We start from the raw sequence: 20,310 nt of genomic DNA on the forward strand, positions 1-20,310 counted from the left end.
CATTGTATTTAGTTCCCTTGCCTTTTATGACCTAGAAAAGTTATGAACTTTTGGAGTATTGGGCAAGTTATTTTACAAAAGGGTATTCATTTTGGGTTTGCCTGCAGTTCCCTCATTATTAGAAAATAGTTATGCATGTTTTGGTGAGAATACTACCCAAGCGTTTGCCCTTCTTAGTGCATCACCTTGATGCCAATGTCTCACTGTTGGTGATTATTTGGTTAAAGGGGTGTGTGCAATGTCTTATCTTTGTAATTAAATACTTGGGAGAGATACTTTGAGACAATTCTAATATCCCATTTTTTCCTTATACTTTCACCTTCAACTCTTACCATCCATCAATGGATTTTGTATATAATTACCACTATTATTATGGTGATTTCCTATTTCCCTCATTCCCTTTAAATTTATTAATTAGAATTCTTCACCATTAAATTGAACCAGAATCCCTTCTTTGCAGTAGCTAATTTTATGGTCAGGACAGCAATAAACAGGATAGGTCTGGAACATCCCCTTGTATTTGGGGAAAGAACCCAAAGCTTCCAAGTAGGCTAGAGAAAATGTGGAAAGGATAAAGGAGCAAATGAAAATGGAAAGGAATAAATTTTATCAATTTGAGCACCAAGAAAAAGTACCAGAAAAAGTACCAAAAGTTACATTTTGGTTTATCAGATTAGCAGTCTGTGAAATGACAGGAGTTCATAACAAAATTCAAAGAAAAATGTTGTGGATGTGTTGAGGATGTGTTGTATTTTTTTTCATTTATTCATTAATGATTCAAAAAATAAGTGTCAAGCCACATGGTTATTTTATTTCTGTCATTAATTTTAAGTCCATATATAAGGTTTGGATAGCTCATTGTTTTAATTTGTTCGAGCAAGCAAAAAATATTAAAAACACACAAAGAAGTGTAGGGCAAGTAGCTCTGGAGTACTACACAAGATGAGGGAAATTAATCAGCATTGATGGTAACTCAGAATAACCAGATAGAGTAGGATAGAAGAGCAAATCAGCAGTGTGGTCACATGACAGCTCAGTAAGTAGAGTGAGCTATTAATAACAACATTAATAATTATAATACAATTGAACTATTTCAAAGATATGAAACAGCAGGTATCCTAATAAAAAGGGTAACAACAGAGACCCATTCTTTTACTCTGTAGGACATGAATGATCTATCAGTTACATACTTTTAATAACTGCTAACTTAAATAAATTACTAATAAGGAATATGTAAAGAAAACATAGCTCAGTATACCCAATGAGAAAACACCTTACTTACTACTGCTGATCATGCAAAACTGGGCAAGACACCAATCTCAAAAATTAAAATCTAATGAATGACAGTGATGTAAATGTATGTAAATATAATAGGTAAATTTTCTTATAAAAATTAATAACCAGTGGCTTTTGATCACTTTGATTATATAACCAGGTCAACTGTCGTAAGAAAGAGGTGAGGAGTAGCTAAGATTTGCAACCTTATTAACTGTCTCATTTTTTGTTGTTGTCTCTTTGTTTTTCCTGAGTCAGGGAAGATTGCTAAAATCAAAGGTCTACTGATTTTCCAACTGCCAAAACACAGTAAGACAACACTGAACGGAATAAAAAGGAAAATTATAAATAGATACAAAACCCAATTGAAGCCATGGTAATAGCAGCGTTGTAAACCCTCTTAATTTTAGTGACCAGTTTATAATCATTGCAATAGCTGTAGATTTTCTCCTACTTTTAAAGCTGCGTAACAAATTTAAGAGACTGATAAGATTGGGTTCGAATATTTTATGAAATATTTAAAATGCTCATTTCATTTGGATGCCCACTGGTACTGCCTAGAGGTGAAAAGCCTCCTTAAAGGAATTGTGTTGCAAAAGGTATTTAGGGAAATCTGTTGTGTCAAAACAAAATAGAAATTCAAAAAGAATTCAAACATTTGATGACAATGGAAAAGTTAAAACATCTACCATTAGAACAAAATCAAGAGAAAACAAAACAAAACAAATCTACACAAACACCTTGCAGGACCACAAAACTTTAAAACCACATAGTATCTGGGGGTTCTAACTCTCTGGAGAAGATAAGTATGCCATATAAAACAAGCAAAAAATTAGAATGCAAAAGATATATTTGAGCAATATTACAAATCACTAAGCCAAAAACGATAAATAGGCAAAAGAACAAAAACACAAACACCAAAAGTAACTGTAAGCAAAACATCCCTGGACAAGAAACTCATATGAAAATAACTCAAATAATTAATAATTAGGGAAATACATTTCCCATGCATTTAAGAAATGGATTGATAGGCATCATCCTACATAAACAGATATTCAGAACGTTAATTGATATAAAAAGGAGAAATATTTGGTGATATTGAACAAAGCTGAAAGTATATATCACTTATGAATGAATAATTCTAGTTTTAGAGTGGCCATAAAGTCTGGAAATAGATTTAAGAGAGGTAGAATCTCTGCGATAACTTCTACTTAAATACACAGATTTTTCCAATGAAACTCAGAAACAAATGGGCTTTATATATGTCTTTCATTCAAAAGTCTTCTCACCAGTACAACTTGTTCAATATCAAGTAAGTTGCCTGCCCACTCTAAAGGCATTCCCACATTCCTTACATTCATAGGGTTTCTTACTATTATGAATTCTCTGATGTTTTGTAAAGGATGAACTATGTCTAAAGGCCTTCCCACATGCCTTGCATTCATAAGGTTTCTCTCCAGTATGAATTCTCTGATGTTCAGTAAGGGCCGAACTGTGTCTAAAGGCCTTCCCACATACCTTACATTCATAAGGTTTCTCACCACTATGAATTCTCTGATGTTGAATAAGGGCTGAAGTAAGTCTAAAGAACTTTCCACACGCTTTACATTCATAAGGTTTCTGACCACTGTGAATCCTCTGATGTCGAGTAAGTTCACTACCTACTCCAAAAGCTTTCCCACATTCCTTACATTTATATGGTTTCTCACCAGTATGAATTCTCTGATGTCTAGTCAGGGATGAACTGTTTCTAAAGACCTTTCCACATGCTTTGCATTCATAGGGTTTCTTACCACTATGAATTCTCTGATGTCGAGCAAGTTCTCGACAGACTCCAAAAGTCTTCCCACATTCTTTACATGCATAAGGTTTCTCACCAGTATGAATTCTCTGATGTTCAGTAAGCTGTGAACTAATTCTAAAGACCTTCTCACATTGTATACATTTGTATGGCTTCTCACCAGTATGAATTCTCTGATGTTCAGTCAGTTGTGAATGAAATCTAAAGTCCTTGCCACATTCCATACATTTGTAAGGTTTCTCATCAGTATGGATTTTCTGATGTCTAGTAAGTTGTGCATGCACTCTAAACGATTTCCTACAGAAAGTGCATTCATAGGGTTTCTCACCATCATGAATTCTTTGAAGTGGAGTGATTTTTTCAATCCTTCTAAAAATCCTTCCATATTGCTTACATTTATAGCACTTCTGATCATCACAGTGTACACTACGGTCTTCATAAAAACTAAATGCATTCCCACATTCCATACATTTACAAGGTTTCACACCAGTATGAATATTCAGTTGTAGGGTATGTGGGTCATCTACTCCAAAGGTTTTCCAATATCTACTACATTCAGAGGTTTTCTCACTAGTATATATTTTCTCATATTCATCAAAGTTTAAGTCACAACTAAGGACCTTCCCATATTCCTTACAGGGCTTCTCACTATCATGAATTCTCTGATGTAATGTAAGAGATTTATGATTTTTGTAATTGGGCACTTTTTCAGAGATGATTTTCATTTGACTGAAATATCCCACTTCAGGTCTTTGTACTTCAATCTTCCTTTTGCTTTGCCAATCATTTCTGACAATGGAGTTCTCAAGGCCAACTAATTTACTACTTTCTATTACTTCCCACTGAGAATCATTTTTTTCAATAATGTCCTTCTCTGTAGATAAAGTCTTTTTGTCATACTTGGATTCCAAGTCTGAAAGAAAGGGAAAAAACAATTTCTTTTTTCATGTGTCACGAAGATAAAATAGTTATGAAGTGCACAGGAGAAAAACTGAAAATAATTCACAGTATAAGTGAATGATTAAAATACTGTTATGAAGTTTGAGGAAAGGTAAAGAGAACTCAGAGAATGATAAGAGTATAACATAAGGTTGTGAGGTTTGTGCTAAGAGAAATGGATTAAGTCAGTGGGTCTGAAATTTTGGTGTTGATCATCACCTAGTAAGCTTGTCAAGTACTGATGTTCATGAACTAATCCAGATAAACTGAATCAACACCTATAGATGTGGAATTTAGTCATCAGTATCTTGTAGAGATACTGCAAATACAGATCAAAATTTGATTATCGATACATACTAACAGTTTTCTGATACTTTTCTTTTTTTCTTTTACAATATAATCCCAATACTTTACCATCGATAACAGGGTGCTGCTTGTAAAACAACATTTTAATCCATTATCCCCTAATCATTTTCACCTTCTGCATCAAACCACATTTCCTATCATTTAGAGATACCCACAAGATATTTCATTTCTCAGAAATGGAATCCTTATATACTACCTCCTTTTCGTTGTCTGGGTCTAAAAGTTACCACCCTCTGAAATGATGTACTAGCTGACTCTAAGTAAGTTCATATCTATGTCTCTATTCCAATATCTAGTTCCTTGCCCTCATACCCATTTTTTCAATTGTGTAATCTGTAATTTTCTCTGTTATCATACTGTTTATTTCCTTATTAAACTCCAAAAGGAAAAATAAAATCATTCTTCTATGTGCCACTGAATAGCAAGCCCCAAGGTCTTGTAAATAGTAGTTTACAATTACAGGAAAAGCAAATCACTGGTTGAAAGCAATGTGAGAATAAAAGCCAATATTACAAAAATAAGTCACTGGAGAACACAATTATCAAAATAATTATATAACTATAAGAATCTCCATGCCTTTAAAACCTCACACTACACTAGTGATTTTATATATATAAATTTATATACATGAAATTTATAATATAGTAAGATACATTCATATATATAATAGTGTTTATAAATGATTGTTTTCCAATTGCCTCTCCACCTACGCATACTGTCTCCATCACTGCTGTTAATTTCCTCCTATGCAAAACCATGAGTTTCTTCATCCCAATAAAGATGGTGTTTTATTTACCTCTCTTCAGTAACATTTTCACTATTATTCATCTATCGTCCTGAAATCCTAGTCTATATTTAAATGTTTTCCTTTATGCTCTTTCCCAGGTATTCCTTTCCATTTTCCTATTCTCAAAGCTAACCACTGCTATATTGCCTAAAAAAGTATCAGAATGTTTTAGATATTATAATAGGTATTTCCCATATTTTAAAGCTTATGCAATTCTGAGTAAACCTGTGGCTGAAAAGGAGAATTTGGTAACAGAATGGTATGTAAAAGGTGGTGGAGGTGGGCAAGAGTGTAAGGCACTTTGTAACAAAAGATCTCTTGGACCTAGCTGGAGATTGGCAATCAGATGAGGGAACAACCTAAGGAAAATCCAAAGTGACTGATATACATTGCATGATAAAAGGCAAAAATAATTTCCTGTGACTGAATTATGTATAATTAAGGTGAAATAATGCAAACACCATTATTTGACTGAAACAATAAAATCATAAATGAATGCCAGTATCAGTAAACTAAAAGTACTTCCACTTAGAAATGAAGAAACTTTCTATCAAATAACTGTTTAGTTATTGTGGAAATGTAACTGAAATTACAAAACTTTCAGGGACTGGTGGCGTTGAAAATATTGCACATTAAAAATCTATGAAACTCAACATTAGTCACATAGAAAGTAAGGATTTAAACACTTATATTGATAAAAATGAAAGAATGAAAACCAATGTATACATTCCACTCAAGAAGACAGAAAAGAACAAAGTGACCTAAAGAAAAGTTGAGAGGAGAATTCAATAAATATAGAATCAGAATGTGATGAGTTAGAGAACATATAAAGAATATAATCAACAAATATAAAAAGTGAAAGAAATCAAAGATGACATAAACAGTTGGAGAAATATACCATGTTCTTGGATTGGAAGAATCAATACTGTGAAAATGACTATACTACCCAAAGCAATCTACAGATTCAATGCAATCCCCATCAAACTCCTAGTGGTATTCCTCACAGAATAAGAACAAAAAATTTTACAATTCGTATGGAAACACAAAAGACCCGAATAGCCAAAGCAATCTTGAGAAAGAAAAACAGAGCTGGAGGAATCAGGCTCCCCGACTTCAAACTATACCACAAAGCTACAGTAATCAAGACAGTATGGTACTGGCACAAAAACAGAAAAACCGATCAATGGAACAGGATAGAATGCCCAGAGATAAACCGACGCACATATTGTCATCTAATTTACAACAAGGGAGGCAAGAACATACAATGGAGAAAGGACAGCCTCTTCAGTAAGTGGTGCTGGGAAAACTGGACAGCTACATGTAAAAGAATGAAATTAGAACACTCCCTAACACCATACACAAAAATAAACTCCAAATGGATTAAAGACCTAAATGTAAGACCAGACACTATAAAACTCTTAGAGGAAAACATACAAAAAACACTCTTTGACACAAACCACAGCAAGATCTTTTTTGTCCCACCTCCTAGAGTAACTGAAATAAAAACAAAAATAAACAAATGGGACTTAATTAAACTTAAAAGCTTTTGCACAGCAAAGGAAACCATAAACAAGACACAAAGACAACCCTCAGAATAGGAGAAAATATTTGCAAATGAAACAACAGACAAAGGATTAAGCTCCAAAATATACAAACAGCTCACGGAACTCAATATCAAAAAAAACAAACAATCCAATTAAAAAATGGATGGAAGACCTAAATAGACATTTCACCAAGGAAGACATACAGATGGCCAAGAGGCACATGAAAAGCTGCTCAACATCACTAATTATTAGAGAAATGCAAATCAAAACTACAATGAGGGCTTCCCTGGTGGCGCAGTGGGTGAGAGTCTGCCTGCCAATGCGGGGAATGTGGGTTCGAGCCCTGGTCTGGGAAGATCCCACGTGCCGTGGAGCAACTGGGCCCATGAGCCACAATTACTGAGCCTGCACGTCTGGAGCCTGTGCTCCACAACAAGAGAGGCTGCGATAGTGAGAGGCCCGCGCACCGCGATGAAGAGTGGCCCCCGCTTGCCGCAGCTAGAGAAAGCCCTCGCACAGAAACGAAGACCAACACAGCCAAAAATAAAAAAAAAAATTAATTAATAAAAACAAAAAGAATGTCCTGGAGGGATTGCTTTAAAAAAAAAAAAAAAAAAAACTACAATGAGGTATCACCTCATGCCAGTCAGAATGGCTATTCTCAAACAATCTAGAAACAATAAATGCTGGAAAGGGTTTGGTGAAAAGAGAACCCTCCTGCACTGTTGGTGGGAATGTAAATTGAAACAACCACTATGGAAAACAGTATGGAGGTTCCTTAAAAAACTAAAAATAGAACTACCATATGACCCAGCAATCCCACTACTAGGCATATACCCTGAGAAAAGCATAATTCAAAAAGAGACATGTACCACAACGTTCATTGCAGCACTATTTACAATAGCCAGGACATGGAACCAACCTAAATGTCCATCGACAAACGAATGGATAAAGAAGATGTGGCACATATATACAATGGAATATTACTCAGCCATAAAAAGAAACGAAATTGAGTTATTTGTAGTGAGGTGGATGGACCTAGAGTCTGTCATACAGAGTGAAGTAAGTCAGAAAGAGAAAAACAAATACCGTATTCTAACACATATACATGGAATCTAAAAAAAAAAAAAATGGTATTGATGAACCTAGTTGCAGGGCAGGAATAAAGATGGAGACATAGAGAATGGACTTGAGGACACGGGGTGGGAGGGGGAAGCTGGGGCAAAGTGAGAGAGTAGCATCGACATATATACACTACAGAATGTAAAGTAGTTAGCTAGTGGGAAGCAGCAGCATAGCACAGAGAGATCAGCTCTGTGCTTTGTGATGACCTAGAGGGGTGGGATAGGGAGGATGGGAGGGAGGCTCAAGAGGGAGGGAATATGGGGACATATGTATGCATATGGCTGATTCACTTTGGTGTACAACAGAAACTAACACAGTATTGTGAAGCAATTATACTCCAATAAAGATCTATTTAAAAAAAAAAGTAAATGACAAGTGAAAGAACCATCACAGAGGGTATTTTTTAAATGTTATAAGACTCGTATGCCAATCAATTTGAAAATGTTGACTTATGAATTATTTTCTAGGTAAATAAATACTGAAAACCCCAGAAGCCATAAAAGTTGAAAAAAGAACAATTTGCTAGAAAGAGATAAAATTGTCAAAGACTTACCTCCCATGAAACAAAAAATCATAAGCATGCCTATTGCCCAGGTTGTGGCAATAAACCAGGTAATGAACCAGGGCTCCTAAAGTAAATATCTGAGTCATGACCTGGAGCAGGGAAGGCAGAAGATGTGCCCTTGACTGTTGTGACAGAAGCAAGAATGTTTTATAATATTAATGAATCATAACAAAAAGACACAGAAATCATCGAAGGAGACCACCATTTTGACAATACAAGAATCAAAAGAGGGTGAAAAGTACTTTGTGTACTAAAACATTAACTAAACAACTAAAAATTTATAGCTAGTATTAATTTTTTTAAAAGGAACAAAACACATAAAACATGGAAGACCAGAAGAACTCACTTTTAACCAATTCAGGTGTTTGGTCTGGGATAGGGAGGGTATAGGGTGAGCCTGGGAAAGCTTCAGAAAGCATTAGTAAATTCAAAGAATAAAGAATCAAGTCAAAGGTACACAAAAATCCATAAGGAATTAGTATTTATATAGCTAGGCATCAACAATCAAAGACTGTGATGGGCTAAAGTATACTAAACCAATGAAAATCAACAAATCCATAATGATACATAAATAAGAGGTCAGAAAATTTCAAGTGCACCATTTGAGGTGGCTAATTAGTTACAATCATATAAAGAGTATAACCAAACACTTGCTGCCTTTTCCATTAGATTTCAAGTTTATCAAGTAGCATGAGGGTAACTAATTAAATGTATTAGAAGGAATGTTGGACTTAGTACAACACTGATTTAAATGAAGGTTTTCAACTGTAAAAAGCATTAAGTGAATTGTTGATGAGGAACTGTATATTCATAGAATGCTAAAATAGGACCACAGAGATCCCTTTCTGACCATAATATCTGAATTAGTTCCATCATTCTTCATCCCTTTATTTTGCTTACTTTTCTTCATAGCACATATCACTATCCATGATATATCTTCTAATCATCTATTTACCTATTTATTATATATCTCACTTACTAGTATGTTAGTTCCATGACATTAAGATCTGTATTGGTCTTTCTTACCATTGTACTTATAGGGCTAACACAATATCTATCTTACTGTAGACACTGATTAAGTGTTGATTATATAAATGACCAAGATTTTTTTGTCAGTGAAGACATTTATGTAAGTCTAAATACAAGAGGAACTAGAGGAAATGTTGGTCGAATTGGGAAAGATCTTAATTTTCTTCCCCAAGTATCAGGCTTTTTTCCCATAGGGGTTTAAAGGGAGTTTCCCCAAAACATCACAGGGGCCAACCTCCTCTTGGACAGGCTGGGCTTTTTACTCTGGTGATGGCTTTCCTTGCTTCATCAAGTCCTCACTCACATAGCCCTGTTTACTTGTCACATCCCTTGTAACCCTCCAGGGCAACTTCCCTTCTACTAATAAGGTAGTCAAAACTGGCTTAGAAATGGAACACCCTGCTTACAACAAAGAAATGTAACATAATATACAGAAATATATAAGAATCAGAACCAATTCTAAAAAACACTTTTGAGAATTGGTTAAGTTTTTAATAAATGAGGTTGAAATGAAAGACTTCAGAGAAGAGAAATATGAGAAGATTGAAAGAACATTCACCTTAGAGTGACCATAGAATTACAAAGTATAAAGAGAGTATAAATTTTCTGACCTCTTATTTATGTATCATTATGGATTTGTTGATTTTCATTGGTTTAGTATACTTTAGCCCATCATAGTCTTTGACTGTTAATGGCTAGCTGTATAAATACTTTACCAGATAGGTAAAGAAGTGTCTTCTTTTATTTAAACCCATGCTATCTCTTTGCCTTGAGAGGCAGTATGTTGTAACAGCTAAGAATATCAACTGTGGTGCCAGACTGCTTGGGTAAGAAAACCTGCTTCTGACACTAGCTATGTAACCCTGGAGGGGTAGCCTAAATACTCTTTGTCTTAGCAATCTCTTCAAAGAACAATAATGCAAGTAGTATTTATGCCATAGGGTTGTAGAATTAAATAACTCAGTATATTAAAAGGGCTTAAATCAGGGCCTGGTACAAGGCAAGAACTATGTGAGCTGAGAGGAAAACAAGGAGCTTTCTAAAACATTAAAAGGTCCTTGCTGGAATACTGACTTAACGTTAAATGCAAAGTTCTTTAACCCCATAGCAGGTGTAAGACAACACTTGTGTCAGGCAATGAATATGACTTCTATTTGCCAATGTAACAATATAAATTATACAAATTCTTTTAATAATCATAACAACTCAGGACACAGTATCTTAGCTGTTCTCCCAGAAGGTGGGTAAGAAAGTAATAAAGAAATTTTAGCAATTCTGGGCTCAAACACAATATAATAGATATCTCAAAGGATACAGTGTATGTATCCTAGAAGTCAAATCCAAGGACTTCCCTAGTGGTGCAGTGGTTAAGAATCCACCTGCCAATGCAGGAGACACGGGTTCGAGCCCTGTTCTGGGAAGATCCCACATGCCACGGAGCAACTAAACCCATGTGCCACAACTACTGAGCCTGCGCTCTACAGCCTGTGAGCCACAACTACTGAGCCCTCGTGCCACAACTACTGAAGCCTGCGTGCCTAGAGCCCGTGCTCCGCAATAAGAGAAGCCACAGCAATGGGAAGCATGTGCACTGCACTGAAAAGTAGTCCCCACTCACCGCAACTAGAGAAAGCCTACACGCAGCAACAAAGACCCAACACAGCCAAAAATAAATGAAGGTAGAAATTATAAGAGACTGAGAAGGGACTTCATAGAAATTACATGAAGAATGAGGAAGATGCTTAATGGAGTTGTCATCTCCAACACCATGCTCAATCCATGCCTTTGGAAACTGGGAGAAGAAATTCATCTAGTTTCTTAAAAGATAGCTTTGAGTTTCACTGAATGTCAACTGATATTCTATAGAACATATTCTAAATTATGTAAACAGCTAAATTTACCCAGTGAGACCAAGTTGCTGTAATTTTCCATCATCACATCCCAGTACAAGTCCCTCTGAGCAGAATCCAGATACTCCCATTCCTCCTCAGAGAAGCTGATGACCACATCCCTGAATGTCACCAATTCCTGAAACAACAAACCACATATTATAAGTAAAATTGAAGGAAACATTTTTCAGTAAAAGGTAAGAAATAAAGAATTGAATTAAACTATTATATATAGAATGGATAAACAACAAGGGACTACTGTATAGCACAGGGAACTATATTCAATATCCTGTAATAAACCATAATGGAAAAGAATATGAAAAAGAATATATATCTGTATAACTGAATCACTTTGCTGTACAACAGAAATTAACACAACATTGTAAATCAACTATACTTCAATAATATAAATTTTAAAAAAAAAGAAAAAGAATTGCATTACAGGAAGGGGTCTAATAGTAAGTACATTGGCCAGGGGTAGAAGCCTATGGTATAGGAAGTAAGGAAATTAATGCTTCCAAACCAGACTATCTACAGATCTTTAAAGAATCCTTTTGATTCAGAGAAATCTTCCTGCATGCTATGGGATTTCTTAGATAAGCACGTCTGGAAATAAAATAATCAGTTTACAAATTAAAAGAAATAGTGTATACATGAACGCTGCATGCTACATGCCTGCTGAATGAATTATCAATAATAGTGAATTTCTACATCCTCGTTCCTCTTTGTAAAGGAAAAATATCTAGCTTAGAAAATGGGATATGAACAATATTTTAAAATTTCTTAAAACCCCAAGTTCATCACTGTTAATCACCATTTCACAATATATAAGAATTATAACTTCTAATGAAAAATTATTTATTAAATGCTTTTTAGTGGCTACAGAGTAGTCTGCTTGGTGGAAATATATCAGCCTTAATTATATTTAGACATAAGTTGGATAAGATCTCCTCCAATTCTGAAATCTACAGTAATCTACTATTTATGTCTGACTGAGACTAGTCAACATCAAATCCAGTCTACCTGGAAAAATAGGTCTGTTCAGAAGTACAGACTTTGCCCATATGTCATCAAATGGATCCATTTGCTCTTTTTCTCTACCCAAGAGTATGAAAAAGGCTGGTAAATGCCTCCATCTAGGGATTCCATTTCTACCCTATAGCTGCTCTGAACAAAACACTGAACACATAGGAATGTTGAACATTATTTGGAGAATAGATAGGCACATAGGAGGTACAGTGTGCTGTTTGACTCCAACTCTCACTAGAAAGTGAAAATGGGGATTTTTATGGGGATGTGGGGCAGGCTCTTAGGTCTGCTTTCTGGGAAGATTCAGACAAATGAAATGTTCACAAAGGAGAGAGAAATAGCAACTTACATGGTCCATGGTTAGAACTGTAAAGAATTGATCAGGGAATTCCACTTCTGGTATGACAGCATGAGGAGCTCCACCGACATGCTCCCCATTGAAACTGGTAAAATTATATATAAAAACATAGAGCAAATGAAGAAACATTTGTAAATCTACTAAAACTTATTAAGAACTGTGAAAGTCTGCAGTATCTTAATCTAACCTGCACCATTCCTTGTCCATCCCATCCTAGTGAGAAAAAGATTCCATTGCAAACTAGAACAGCCAAGGACACAAACTTCCTCACCACTCAAGCCCTGTTCCCAGTCAGATAACTATCTTCCTGGGAGTAGAACATCAGCATTTCTCATTCTGCCCCCAGCTACCTGTTGCTCAGGCAAATGCAATGAAGGAATGGAAATTTTCTTCTGCCTAGTAGCCACACAAGAATTGTAGGCTGTACCTTGGGTGTGGCACTGCTGAGAATACTGGGGTTCCAACTGTCTTTGCCTTGGCTCATAGGGCAGGAGTTCCATGCCACGAGAGGCAAGTTGAAACCTAGGACTGCTGACCAATCCCCTCCAGAGCCCTCTCCAAAGGAACTGCCTTCATTTGCAACAGAGTGTGAAGAAGTTCAAGGGTAAGGACATTCACAAAAACAGTGGAAATTTTGGTGAAAGGCTATTGGGAGAAGATTGAAAAATTCATTGGAGATAAATGCTAAACTGTATGCTGGCTAGTTTGTCAGAAAGGATCAGAGAAAGATACTTGGGGAGCCCTTCCTATTGTCAGAACAAATCTCAGACATTGACTTGATTTCATTAGTCTGTGAAGCAGTGTAACCCCACAGCATTACTGAAAGCAATAGTGCCATCAGTCACAATCAGTGGATCCTAACAGCTTGGTGTGGTCAGGTAAAGAGACACTCAAAGACAGCCCTGTCAAAACCACTGTCATCCAAGGGTAACTGTGGTAATAGCAAAGTCTATACCCCAAGGAGCAACATCAGAGAGTTACACTATGGGGGAGATAGATTTCACTTCATTAATCTAGCCAGTCACTAAACAAGAAAGCAAATAACAATAACAAGCCTGGGGAGAAGGAGTAGACAAAAGTACCAGAGTTACAACAACTATCTAAAATATCTACTTTCCACAAACAAGAGACAGGTGAAGAAATAGGAAAATATAACCCATAAACCAAAAACACCAAAGCCAAAACCAAACAGACAACAGAAACTGCCTGTGAGAAAGCAACCAGATTTAACAAAGACTTCAAAGTAGCCATTATAACTATGTTCAATAAACAAAGGAACCCATGCTTAAAGTAAATGAAGGTATGATCACAATGTCATAACAAATAAAGAATCAGTGAAGAGATAGAAGTTATTTAATATCACTAGATGGAAATTCTGGAGTTGAAAAGTATTAAATGAAAATTTCACTAGAGTAACTCAACTGTAGATGTGAACTGGGCAGAAAAAAATGTACTAGAAAACTTAAAGATAACGTGATAGAGATCATGCAATCTGAAGAACAAAGGAAGAAAACACAAGGAAGAAAAATGAAAAGAGCATCAGAGAAATGTTGGACACCATTAAGCACACACCTGTAATAAATGTAACAGAAAAGAGGAAAGGTGCATTTTAATATATTCAAATAAATAATGGATGAAAAGTTCCCAGGACTTCCCTGGTGGTCCAGTGGTAAAGAATCCGCCTTCCAATGCAGGGGACACGGGTTTGAACCCTGGTCTGGGAAGATCCCACATGCCGTGGAGCAACTAAGCCCGTACGCCACAACTACTAAGCCTGTGCTCTAGAGCCCACGAGCCACAACTACTGAAGCCCGCACACCTAGAACCCGTGCTCCGCAACAAGAGAAGCCACCGCAATGAGAAGCCTGCGCACTGCAACGAAGAGTAGCCCCCGCTCGCTGCAACTAGAGAAAGCCTGCATGCAGCAACAAAAGACCCAGCGCAGCCAAAAATAAATAAATAAAATTTTTAAATCAACTGTATGAAGTAATTCATATATATGTATACATATACATAAATATTATATACATATATATACACACACATAACATGTATAATTGGGCCTGCAACATATATAAATGTAATATGTTTGACAATAATAACACAAAGGAGATAGGTAGAAGAAAAGCTGCATTGGGCAAAGGAAATGAATCCAGATGGTAATCTGAATCCACGGGTTCAAATAAAGAGAATGACAAGTGATAAACAGGATTAATATAACAAAGCTACATATCATCTATAGCTGTTTAGGGTTCAAATAAAGAGAATGAAAAGTGATAAACAGGATTAATATAACAAAGCTACATATCATCTATAGCTGTTTATGTGCTACAATGGTAGAGTTGAGTAGGTGTGACAGAGACTGTGTAATCCACAAAGCCTAAAATATTTAATATCTGTCCTTTACAGAAAAAAAACTTGTTAACCCCTACTGTAGAAGTTAATTTATGCATTTTTCACCTGTTACAACTGTAAACCCCTTGTTGTTGAGTGTAAACTATTTCAGTTACTTTGGGCAACTATTTGACACAATCTACTAAAGAAACATATACACTGTGACTTAGCGATTCCACTCTTGTGTATATGCCCAATAGAAATGAGTTTTTCCGTCCAAAAAGTATGTAAAAGAATTATTTTAGCTGCATTTCTTTACACTGTCCTGAAACTGTTAACAACCCAAACATCCATCAACAGAAGCAGGGAAAAATTAAATGAGATACATTCCTATAGTGGAAGATTACTTAAGAATAAAACTGAACAAACAGCAGATGATTTTCATAAACATGAGGCTGAGCAAAAGAGGGCAGAAAAAAATGTACATAATGGGGACTTCCCTGGCGGTCCAGTAGTTAAGACTCTGTGCTTCCACTGCAGGGGATGCAGGTTCGATCCCTAGTTGGGAAACTAAGATCCCATATGCCACATAGCACAGCAAAAAAAAAAAAAAAAAAAAGTACATAATGTACGATTCCATTTATATGAACTTCCAAATTAGTTAAAACTTATCTATTGTAATAGTGAAAAGAATATTGGTTACCTTTGTTGGGGGTAAAGGCAAGTTGGTAATGACTGGAAGGAAACAGAAGGGAGCATCCTGGAGTGTTGGAAATATGCTATATCTTAGCTGTGTAATGGTTACATAGATATACATAAATGTTAAAAACAATCCAGCTTTAGAATATGGTTTGTATAGTTTACATTAAGTTACGTCTAAGAAAAAAACCAAACCCACAAAGTGGCAGAGCTGAGTTTTGAACTCATATTCCTCTTACTACAAAGACAGTTCTAACTCTGGTTCTTGTCTCTTTAGTTCAGAATTTCTTCTTTATGGAGTGAAATCTGAGCATGGGTAGTAGTTCACTGGCAAGTTAGAAACAATCTATAACCTACCAAAATTTACTAAAGCATGAAAGTTATTAACTAAATCCATTCATGTCCATGGATATCTCATGGGTGCAGTAAACAATGAACTCAGTGGATCTGGAGTACCCAAACTCTGCTCTTTCCAAAGAAAGGAATGGCCCTTGAACAGCTCCTGGGAGACAACCTCTGAGCCCTTACAATATCCTGCTTGATAAGAGCATATCTGGGCTATGCCAGACAGATAATTTATGCTATAAATGTGATTTATGGTAAACACCTATTTTTGTTGGCCAGGGGTCCTGGGATGCACTGTATCAATTTGACCTCTGAAGCAGCTAAGCTAGTCACACAGTTGCTCCATGACTGTGTGACTCACTCTCAATAAAGAGTCTGGACATCAAGGCTCAGTTGAGTTTCCCTGACCTACTTCACATGTGTTGTTACAAAATGGTGCTGGCAGAATTTAGTGCTGTCTATATGACTCCACTGGAAGTACACATCTAATTTCTCCTGGACTTTTCTCTTTGCTGATCTTAATCTGTATCCTTTGACTGTAATAAACCATGAACACAAGCATAACAGTTTTTCTGGATTTTGTGAGTCCTAGCAAATCGTCAATCTGAGGATGGTTTTGGTAAACCCTGACAATCCATGGCTTTAGTGTAAGTTGGTAAAAACCTAACAGCCTTGGGTTTGTCTCCATGACGTCTCTCCTCATCAACTTCAAATGCATGTCATCCAATTTCTTTAATGATCATTATCATACCCTACTATAGTTTTAGTCCTATTCACAGTTTATATTATGTGATCAGTTATAAACAAGTTAAGGGATAGCAACTATGTCTCTTTAATGCTAATATCCACACCAATAACATGAATAAAATTGGCATATTACAGGCATTTAATAAATATTTAATCTGTAAATGCAACTTCTGGAAATTTTTCCTTAAGTAACAGATAAAAAAGTAGACAAAATTCTATTACAATGATCTACATCAGCGTAGTTTATGATAATTCTAAATATCTATGGATAGACAACAGGTTAAAGTGTGGTGAGCTATATGTTAGCAATATCTATGCAGTATTTAACAATGATAACATTGATTCATATTAAATGTTGGGGAAAAAATTTTGATGAATTACTCATCAAACAATCAGATTTTTAAAATAATTGGAGGTTGTGTACTATCATGATAAAGAACATAAAATCTATCATCCAAAATTCAGTTTGCAAATCTTATCTTTGGCTGTTATTGTGTAACCTTTTACTAAGTTACTTAACTGCCTTAATTTCCTCATCAGTAAAATGGAAATAACAACATGACCTACCTCAAAGTGTTGCTGTCTGGATCAAATTAAATAAAAGACATAAAGCATTTTCAGTGCCATATAAAAAGCACCTAATGATACCTAATAAAAGCTGTCTGCTAATTTATGAAATGGTAAAGAATATTTCACATCCCTTGTTTCATTATTTTTTAAAAATTCCCTCTATGCTTCACCTTTGTGCTACAGCGAAATTTGAGATTTTCAGGTCTGTTCTTTCTTATAATGTTAACTCATTTCAGAGTCCAGCCTTGAGATTACAATTTTTCCTCAATAATATTTGTCACAAAGATTCTCAAAAATGAAAGGATATATCTCCTTGCCCTCTACACAAAGCTGCAGACATATAACTAGAATCTATCTAATATGTGACAATTTGAGCATAAAAGGCTTTATCTTGTTCCTCTGTCCAACACAGAGAGTTACATGCATATTTATTTCTGTTTCTATAAAACTGTCCTTTCAAGTGTAATTTGTATAATGAGGTCTTGTATGATACCTGGATTTCCCAGATCATTCCTATGTCCTCTGAAAGAAACCACCACTTCTTAAAAAACCATGAATCTCTGATCAGCAGTCTTAATTCATGATTTGTTCTCCTGGTAATTGTTTATTTGATATCTATGTAATCCCCAAAGCTTTGAAAACTTAGATATGTCAAATCACATGGTGACCACTGGCACTTTCTACTTATTCCTACATGCCTAGAAGTGTGATAAAACTGTGACTTTGTCTCACTTATGTGGCAAACTTATGTAATTCTTTTTGCAGAAACAAAAGAAGAAATACATACCCAGGTTCAAAAATTCTCAACAAAATATTAGCAAACTGAATTCAAAAATACATTAAAAGAATCATACACCATGACCAAGTGGGATTTATTCCATGGATGCAAGAATGGTTCACCATCCCCAAAACAATTAATGTGATACATCATATTAACAAAATGAGGGATAAAACACACATGATCATCTCAATAGATGCATAAAAAGCATTTGACAAAATTAAACATCCATTTATGATAAAAACTCTCAGTAAACTGGATATAGAGGGAACATACCTCAGCATAACAAAGGTCATATATAACAAGTCCACAGCAAATACCATACTTAATGGTGAAAAGCTGACAGCTTTTCCTCCAAGATCAGGAACAAGACAAGGATACCCACTCTTGCCACTTTTATTCAATACAGTATTAGAAGTCTTAGCCAGAGCAATTACATGTTAAAAAAAAAGAGAGCGAGAACAGAAAAAAGAAATAAAAGACATCCAAATGAGAAAAGAAGCAAAACTGTCACTATTTGCAGATGTGATATTATATAGAAGAACCAGGAAAATTGATAAGTCACAATTAGGTAGGGAAGTTTAAAGGAAGGAAAGCAAATATTCTATGCTCTGTAAAACAAAAATGTATGACAACAAAAAGCAAACACGAACTGACCTTGTATGGGCCATTAAGTTAGTAGCAATGCTCTCCACTTCAGAACTTGCAGAGCTACAGGACCAAGAAGACGGGACTTGTGAGACTCAGGACTGGCTAAGAGTTGTGGTGAACACACTGTCCACCATCAGACATGACCCATCACCCACCACAAATACAAGCGGATGGAAGTAAGAGTGAAAATAGAATGCTGACTTTTACCAGTATCAGAGAAAAAGGTAAGCATCATCTATGCCCAGAGCTGGAATCTAAGTTCACAGCAGTGTCTACAGGACACAGCTCAGGGAATGCTGTAGTTCTGAAAGGTGTAAATGGCCTCCATAATGCATCCAAGGGAGTTTAACCCACGAAGGGATTCTACACCTGTGCCCTCCCCCTCATGTCTTCCCAGAAGCCTGTCTTGAAGGCAAGTGCAGGCCTAAATGCTAATCCAAGGATTCAGTATGTACTTTTCTATTGGGAACTTTCATTATAGGAGTGAAATTCATGACTTTCACTCTGATGGCCATCCCTCTACAGCTAGACCCAACTGGCTACATGGTGTGAGGACAGAAGAGAATCCAGGGAAACACATTCCAAGAAACGATGGAACCTACAATTGGACCTGGATGGGCAACACTCACTTCACCAATGCCCCCTCTGTGTAAAGTACGAGGCTGGGTACTGGGGACATGGTGTTATAGCTTATACACACACATGTACAAAAAAAATTTACACACTCCTAGCTGAAAAAAACAAAACTCCAAACTTCAACAAGCTCATTGAAAACAAAATTTTAAAACTCCACTTCGTGCACACTTATAGTCAGTCACAACAGAGATGTTACAGGATCACTCGGTCACAGTGTCGGTCAGACACCCTCGTCGCCACCATGTTAACCATGGTCACACAGTAGGCTCCGCCCCCACTGACAGTCTCACCAGCCCAATCAGATACCAGTCACGCTATCCCAGGGCCCCGTCACACGCACTCTAGCCCTCGCTCTCTCGCTCTCACGCACGCACAGGCGCGAACTAACACTCAACAACGACGCCGTCACAAACAGTAGCACCCGCAAGTATGGTCGTCCGCGGCTCACGCATACACAAGCTCCTGGCTCCCCAAGCCCCATCCACGCTCTGCGAGCTTGAGGCCTCCTCACCGCCAGCCCCTCCCGCAGCTTAACCTGGGTCACCTCAACTCACCAGGAATAACTCAATAACGACCACGACACCGGAAGGGGAACCAAAGTTCGAAGTTCATTGGCGGCTCTGGGGCCTGTGGGAAACGTAGTCCAACACCGAAAAAGTCCAGACTTGAGAGCGGAGCGTAGAGCCCACCAGCTGCAGAGACACCCCCCTCCCCGCCCTGAGACTCCCGGGAATTCCAGGGCGCAATGATCGCACGCCTTTGGTGGAGGGGTTGCAGCTGGTTGTCCTTCCAGACGCCGAAGAGCCGGGTGATGGTCCTCTGAGAGCGAGGTGAGGTCGCGGA

The 20,310-nt window shown here is 36.7% G+C and overlaps 2 protein-coding genes across 8 annotated transcripts in view; one reads left to right on the forward strand and one right to left on the reverse strand.

The window, feature by feature from the left end:
* Positions 1-785: 785 nt before the first annotated feature.
* Positions 786-20,033, reverse strand: ZNF529 (zinc finger protein 529). 6 transcript variants are annotated; one of them, XM_059906280.1, is made up of 5 exons: positions 20,022-20,033; positions 18,838-18,891; positions 12,699-12,792; positions 11,333-11,459; positions 786-3,989 (listed from the first exon to the last, which is right to left on the reverse strand). In XM_059906280.1, the coding sequence occupies exons 2-5, from the start codon at positions 18,849-18,851 to the stop codon at positions 2,584-2,586; spliced, it is 1,641 nt and encodes a 546-aa protein (XP_059762263.1). In that variant the 5' UTR covers positions 18,852-18,891; positions 20,022-20,033; the 3' UTR covers positions 786-2,583. The 6 variants fall into 6 exon arrangements, with proteins under 6 accessions (XP_059762263.1, XP_059762260.1, XP_059762261.1 ...); XM_059906277.1 differs by lacking the exon at positions 20,022-20,033 and adding an exon at positions 19,922-20,006; XM_059906278.1 differs by lacking the exon at positions 20,022-20,033 and adding an exon at positions 19,889-20,006.
* The window catches only part of ZNF382 (zinc finger protein 382), a 52,197-nt gene continuing 51,886 nt past the window's right edge, over positions 20,000-20,310 (forward strand). For both annotated transcript variants that reach the window (XM_059906264.1, XM_059906263.1), the window contains exon 1: positions 20,000-20,297. The gene's annotated coding sequence lies outside the window, so the exon portion shown is untranslated. The remainder of the gene's footprint in view (positions 20,298-20,310) is intronic.

Source organism: Balaenoptera ricei, chromosome 19, assembly GCF_028023285.1.
Source record: "Balaenoptera ricei isolate mBalRic1 chromosome 19, mBalRic1.hap2, whole genome shotgun sequence".
Lineage (NCBI taxonomy): Eukaryota > Metazoa > Chordata > Mammalia > Artiodactyla > Balaenopteridae > Balaenoptera > Balaenoptera ricei.

Coding starts and splice junctions, on each gene's coding strand:
- ZNF529 (XM_059906280.1), bottom strand. Junction 11,460..12,698: donor CAGTTCTAACCATGGACCAT/GTAAGTTGCTAT, acceptor TTGTTGTTTCAG/GAATTGGTGACATTCAGGGA. Junction 3,990..11,332: donor CAGCAACTTGGTCTCACTGG/GTAAATTTAGCT, acceptor CCTTTCTTTCAG/ACTTGGAATCCAAGTATGAC.